The sequence below is a fragment of the Nicotiana tabacum genome, chromosome 12 (genome assembly GCF_000715075.1).
Source record: "Nicotiana tabacum cultivar K326 chromosome 12, ASM71507v2, whole genome shotgun sequence".
Classification (NCBI taxonomy): Eukaryota; Viridiplantae; Streptophyta; class Magnoliopsida; order Solanales; family Solanaceae; genus Nicotiana; species Nicotiana tabacum.
This window is the reverse complement of record NC_134091.1, coordinates 69,332,235-69,339,594: the sequence shown is the minus strand read 5'-3', so window position 1 is coordinate 69,339,594 and position 7,360 is coordinate 69,332,235. Positions and strand designations below refer to the sequence as shown.

The 7,360-nt window shown below is 36.3% G+C and overlaps 1 protein-coding gene across 1 annotated transcript; it reads left to right on the top strand.

Moving 5' to 3' along the window:
* Positions 1-2,434: 2,434 nt before the first annotated feature.
* LOC107808176 (monooxygenase 2-like) lies at positions 2,435-6,551 on the top strand. The gene is made up of 7 exons (XM_075227590.1): positions 2,435-3,033; positions 3,145-3,205; positions 3,986-4,078; positions 4,431-4,496; positions 5,137-5,302; positions 5,446-5,677; positions 5,805-6,551. The coding sequence occupies exons 5-7, from the start codon at positions 5,258-5,260 to the stop codon at positions 6,176-6,178; spliced, it is 651 nt and encodes a 216-aa protein (XP_075083691.1). The 5' UTR covers positions 2,435-3,033; positions 3,145-3,205; positions 3,986-4,078; positions 4,431-4,496; positions 5,137-5,257; the 3' UTR covers positions 6,179-6,551.
* Positions 6,552-7,360: the final 809 nt, after the last annotated feature.

Genomic DNA, 7,360 nt, shown 5'->3' with positions numbered 1-7,360 from the left:
AGTGGCACCTGGCATGGCTAATGAGCGAGAAATGAAACCAAAAGTAATATTCGAGACCATATGAATTGTACAAAATTCCGACATGCATGGGAACTAAGATAAGCCAAGTATTCATGCAACAAGTGGCAGAATAACCAGAAAAAGTAAGTGCTTACATTTAAAGAAAGTTGAGAAGGAACGAAAGGAATTATTCGATCAATGATCCAGAGTTAGTTACGTTATGAATGCACTTAAGATTTTGGAGTATTATCCATGCAGCATATATGTTGACAATCATACAGCGTAGAAAACTCCGGTATAAGTTAAAAGAAAGAATTGAGTCCAGGTCATAGACAAAGGATTGAATTGTTAGAAGATTGTATCATAGATATTCCATAGCTTCCATGAAAGGCTAAAGTAATAACTAATACCATGAGCCGCAGATCGGAAGATAGCATAAGATTACATAAGGGCCGATCAGAAGGAAGAGGAACTAAAATAGTTACATCAACAAAGCAAATCAGGAGTCTGATTATTGGACCCTAAAAAATTTTAGACATCATGATTGAGAACATTGCAGAATCACTTTTAATATCAGAGGTACAAGAGAGATAGTACAACAACCATATTCTGTAACGGCTCTACAATAAAGCCAATTAGAAGAGCACCAACCTCATAAGAAGTCAGTATGAAGCTCCCACTGGATTGTGTATGCACCAGAGGTGCAAGTGTTATAATAGAGCTTCAAGTTGTGGATGTAAATCATACCTATGCAGAAGGGAAGTTATGAAAGAGATAGAAGACGTGATGCGAGATTTTAAGGTAAGTAAAGTAAAGGTGAACAACGTACGAGATACTTAAGTGTCGAAGGTTGTGAATAGTCCATACTACAGATAGAACGCTAGAAGCGCTGGGATTCAGTATCCAGGAATGGTAGCAGCGTCGTCAGTGGCATATCTTCCAACCTATGATTTCTAGATATCGAGAGGCCTAGTCAAGAGAGTAAAACAAGAGTTAGAGACGATATGATATCTCGCTTGATGTTCCAGAATAACATAAGGAAATCTATGAGCAAGCAAGTTGAGGAAAGGTTGCTAGTAAAATAAATAGATATGTGTAAGTCGCAAGCTAAAGTATGGTAAAGCGACAAGGTTTTAGGAAGACATGAGTAAAGATAAGAAAGGGCGAGTGAGAAGGTGACGAGAATGAATAAGTCCTCAAGATTAAGCCCAGGAAAATAAGAGAGCTAATGGTTTCTCTAAGTTATACAAAGCTCAGTATAGCCTGAATGAAATCAAAGGAGTTTAAGACTAATGCATTTAGAAGAGATGGAATGCTGCCCTGATAGTACAATGAGGGTGTAATTGTGATAGATAAAGGATGAAGATTGGGCCTTCGATTAAGTAATGATTTGAAGAGGATTTCATGAATTGCACGGGATTAAAATACCCACGTAAGTGAATCATATTGGGATGCTATAAAATACGGTTATTGAAGTATAGTATCGCCACTAAGTGGATCAAGAAAATCACTTCAAATACTCTTCGATGCAACGTAAGCCCTAGTGGCAAGGTATTACGTAAGAAGTTTCAAGTTATCAGTGGTATATTATAGATCAATATTGAGGTGAATCAATAATGGATGGACAAAAGTCACAAAGTATGAGATGAGATTAGGCCGTCATTCTTAAGATGAACAGTAATGAGGAAGCATTAAAGGACTCAGATTTATACATATGGGATAAGCAACGAAAGTAACCTCGAGTTCGGTAGCAAACCTCAGTAACGATAAATCGAAGTAAGTGTTATGGTATAGTATGACCTACCTAGATGCAGTAAAGTCATACGAATGGATAACCGGGTTTATGAAATAAGATATAGCAATATTTGTAAGTTCAACAAAGTATCGAGTAAAGAACTTCAGTATACCTATAGATGCCCAGAGAGACATCTTATCAAGCTCTATATATGCTTACAAAGTGAGGCCTAGAGATTGGTTAAAAACTGGAGGAAAAAGGAGAGAAGAGTCGCATAGGCGCACATACTAGAAAAAGTCGTACAGGATGCATGACAGAAGGTAGCAAGAGTTACGAGATTGGAAGAATTCCGACTGCAAACCGTGGTGTGAGAAAGAGACCTAAAGGGGAATGCCCTGGCCTTTGGATTTATTCAAAGTGTTTGATTTAACTGATATAAACTGACCACTTTCTGGATTGAACTTTGATCAAACATTATTTAGTAGGCTAAAATTTTATTCACTTGATGTTGATGAGTCATTGTTTGGTGTGAGAACTGATCTGAAGTTCTGAGGAAAAGAAAAACGTAAACACTGATGGAGCAGGTGCATTAGAATTTTTTAGTAGGAACAAGTTTTTAATAAATGCTACATGGATTTGATTTTAATAAACAACCTCTCTACCCTCAAGGTAGGGGTAAGGTCTGCGTACACACTGCCCTCCCCGAACTCCACTCGTGGAATTATACTGAGTTTGTTGTTGTTGTTTGGCCGGAAAAAGGTTTTTGCTTTAGGACTCTCTCACAACTTTCTTAGTCTTTTCTTTTCCTTTTATTCTCTCTTCTTTTTCTTTTACATACTGGAATCCATGTAACTTCATGGCTTTCTGATGCATTCTGTTATTTGTTTTGATGAACCAAGATGTTGTTGCTAAAGAGCTACTTCTTTTTGTACCAGTCCAAGCAACAGTCTTTTGTGCTCATCTTGATGTGATTTGAATTAGTGTTTTCATTTTGATACATTAAAACGGACCACTGGCATCAGCTGGTGATCCATTTGGGTTTGAACATTGATCAAAACTGTTTACTGGCATAATTTTTGAATGACCTGGTTTTGGAAGTAAAATTGAACCGAGCAGGAGGAAATTATGTTGCTAAATAGCTCTATTGTGCATGTTTCCAATCTTTACCGAGTGTCATCATTGGATATAGGGCTTCAGTAAGGAGGGCAGGACCATGCTTCCCAGGAAAGAGCTATTTTAGAACACTCTAAGGAAAGCGGCATATTCATGGAAACGGATCGTTGAACTTCGTCTTTCTGGTATGACTTTGTTTTACTTTTTAATCTTTTTTATATGTGTTCTGCCAAAGAAGAGGCATCTAATTAAAGTTTTTATTTCTGTGCTGATTACCTTGAATTTCGTTTCTGCAGAAGAAGAAGCAGCTAAGTAAGGCATTTCGTAGATGAGCCTGTTTTTCCTGATCTTCATTGTGTAATCACTTGTTTTAAAGTTTTGCTTTTATCTATGCTAAATTGTTGCTATGCTACTGCTTGTGTTGAGTATATACATGCAAAATGCACTTAAAGTAAAAAAGGAACATTTAGTTTGAAGTTGTTGCTCTAGCTGTAAGCCATTGTGCTTTACAACTGAACTGTAACATGCTTATTGTACCACTCTTTCTGTTTCATTGTGACATTATTTACACTTTTAAAATGTCGGTGATAATTGTATAACTGGGTTGTCCTTGAATTTATGGTTCTATATTTGGGAACTTAACAAGAGCTTGTCACATGACGACTGAACTAACTGCACATCATTCTATGTCTATCTAACTGTACATCATGCTGGTGAAGTACATCTTTCTTTGCCATATCTTATTATAGGATTCAAACATGAATTTTTCCATAATTAGGCTATATTGTTAAGAGTTTGTGTAACTTTTATATAATACAGGCGGAATACTACTGCTATTCAGTTAGTAGAAACTAAAATAACCTATAAGTTTTATTGTTACAAATATAAATCTCTTTACCATGACAACGTCCTGTAACCTATAAAAACGTCCTGTAACTTTGTTTGGCTAATTTGAATTAAACATGGGAAGTTAAAACTGAAGTCCTCTACTCCTCCTTTTCGTTTCAATTTGCTTGAAGCATCAAATAAATTGGAACAACTGTGAGTGTTTATTATACGTAAGTGTTAATTTTTCAATATTAAACCTTACTCTATTGCACAACTTTGTTATAATGGAACTTCTTATGATAAATCCAGTATTATTTCGCAACAATGCTAGCTTCGGTTGTGGCATAGTTGGTGAAACCTGTGACAAAATACTAACAACTGCCTTTGCTTCCGGTTCAACAGGTATGAATTGAACTAAACCATCCATACCTCGTATATTTTTCATGTAAATAAGAGAAACTTCAATATTAAGTTTGCGATAAACTCTTTAAGTGTTTATTTATTTTCCATACTTTCTCTTTGTGAGTGAGTCTGGCTGTGGATTTACCGTCTCATTATTGATGAAACTGTGATATAAATAGAGCTATTTATATTTTCAGTCACATTGATAAACTGATTAATGGAGATTTGTTTTCTGTGTGGTAGTATCTTGATTTCCAAAATTAATTTCTCAGGAAACATTATTCTTTGATTGTCCAAATTGCAAGGGATTTCTTGTGTTTTACTCTTTATCAAGTATCAACCATTGCTGCAGGATTAAAAGTTTCTCTGCGGATTCAGGCGCACCTATCAAGGAGGTATCATTTGTGGACAATAACTGGTAAATATTCTATGCTTAACTGAAAGATTTATTTGTATAGTTTTTCAATCAATCAATCAACTATCCATTCTCATATTAGTTGGGTCCGTTATTTTTATGCATCACCTCTAATTAGGTTCATTTTTTTCCAACACTAGATGATCTAGGTTTTGCGACAAATAAGCAATCCTCTAAAATAGTATCACAATCTACAGACATACAGATCTATAACTATGATAAAAAGTTTACTCGCAAACACCGAAGTAATGTAAGTATAACAAGAAAAACTAATGTATTTAATCTCCACATACTATCATATAAGCCTTGACGATCTCACGACATCTTTGGACAGAACATTCACATCTGTCACAAAGGTCTTAAGTATGAATAGGATGCATCGCGTATTCAGGGGATGCTGCTTGCCAATTGTCTGATTGTTCTTTGGTGAAGTGATTTGGTTCGTTGTCCTAATCCCTATGATTATGATAAAGAAAGTTCATCTTTGAACAATATTTCTCTTGGTTGACAACGTGTTTCTTAGATCAATTTGTTTTGTTGAGTTCTCCTTCCGTCAACTACTGGATGGACTGAGTCCTCAGCCACAATATCTGTTCTTGAAGTCAGTAGAAAGTCATCTAAGGCGAGTTATATCATGTTTCAGTATAGATTATGAAAGTCGTTGCGTGAGAAGGAAAGATCTGTTGGAGAAATTAGAGAATGAACTGCCTCAAGGCGCTATTAGATATTCTTCCAAGGTTGTTTCCACTGAAGAATCTGGACCAATGAAAGTGGTACATCTTGCAGATGGTTCCACTATTAGAACTAAGGTAAATCTTTCTGCGGAATCTTTTGCTTATGGTCCAACATTGCTTTTTCTTCAACCTTGGAATCCCTATTACTTATTGAAGCTTCAAATATATAATTCCTTATTGTAGTCTGATATGACTAACTATGACAATCTTCAATTAAGGCCTTAATTGGGTGTGATGGAGTCAATTCTGTGGCGGCAAACTGGCTTGGGCTTCAGAAACCTGTTTATTCTGGGCGGTCTGCAATTAGAGGCTTTGTTGAGTATCCGGACAAACATGGTTATCAGCCTAAGTTCCATGCATTTTTTGGAGGTGGACTTCGGTTTGGCTTTCTTCATAGTGATGAGAATAGTTTGTATTGGTTCTGCACATTCACACCATCTGCTGTCCATTGTAAGCCAGCTACTAGTATTATTTTGCAAACAGATTATTCTAATTTAGTGATGTTAGGAGCTTGTGTTTCTCATTACAGAATATTAATCTAAACATGTTTAATTGTTCCTTTTTAATTGGATTGCAGTTGATGGAAATGCAGAACAAGATCCAATTAAACTGAAGCAGTTTGTGTTGAACAAAGCCAGTACTGTGTCTAAAGAACTCTCTGTCGTTGTAGAGAGAACTACACTAGACTGTATATCTTGCGCTCGGCTGAAATTGAGATTGCCGTGGAATGTTTTGCTGGGGAATATTTTGAGGAATAACGTTTGCGTGGTTGGTGATGCACTGCATCCCATGACTCCAGACCTTGGTCAAGGTGTATGTTCTGCCTTAGAAGACAGCATTGTTATTGCAAAGTGCCTTGGAGAAGCTTTGGTGAAACTAATAAAGGATAGTGGAGTTGGACAAGAAGACAAGGACGAGAACGAGGACGAGGACGAGGACGGGGAGGAATAAAAAAAGGACTTGAAAAGTATGCTAAAGAGAGGAGATGGAGGAGTGTTACATTCATCAGTGCTGCTTATTTATCTGGTTTTATACAAGAGAGTGGTAGCAAAGTAATCAGTTTCTTAAGAGAACATTTTTTGGCTGGAGTCACTACAGCAGTTACACTCAGAATGGCTAACTACGATTGCCGAAAACTAACTGTTTCTTGAAGTGTATGTCATACCTCTCAAACTGTTGAACAAAAGAAAGAAAGAGGTGCCAATATTAGTAAAATTCCAAATTTCTTTTTTGGCCATTATGATATACTCTTATTGTACAACTTAGTCACGTTCCATTGAATCTCCCTGTTAATAAACAAACATGATATTTGCTTGGCTTTCCAGTACATATGTATGACGGATATTGTGCATCTTTTGATGTTGCGATCCATTCTTCTGACTGAAATTATGTAAATGTTGGATACTATGTTGCTCGGACTCTCCAAAAGTGAGCAAGTTTGGCATTACGTATCGGTTCACCAGAACTTGGTAGCTTTTGCCCATATCTTGTATATATATTAAGAAATTTATTAAATATCTTGTTTACCTATAAAACGATACAGTTAAATTTATACGTGGTTTCTAGACAAGTGAATTAATTTGATCCTGAAATAATATAACAATCAAAGAAATACACAATATTTAGTCTTAGAATGTAGATAAAATAGCAAAGATGGTGATTCCGTAAACACGATTTCCGAACACAGCAATGATGAGATCAAAAAGCAAGGAAGTGAAATTGTATAAAACTTTGTATAGAATGTAGTATAGGTTTTTTCCGGAGAAAATCCCCTTTTACAATGATAACTGAGCTCACTATTTATAATTATGTCTAAGGAAAAAGGTCCTAGGATCGTGCCCTCCTTTAATGTCAATTATGAGGGTCATTGATGAAGATGTAACGGTGAACATAAATGTCAAATTCTCTGTAATGAACCGTCGCTCTTAATGCTGCAGAATATTCCTTAGTAAATGTTATCGGGCGCAGAGTATTTAATACACCTTTATAAAGGTTATTTATTCCGGTGACAAGCGGAGTGGCTGCGTTCGGTCCTCAGGCATCCCATCTTGGATTCCACGTGTCCTCCTTCTAGTCAGCCACGTGTCATATCATATTTTACCCTATACAAATAGTCCCCCTGCTTTCCGGTGA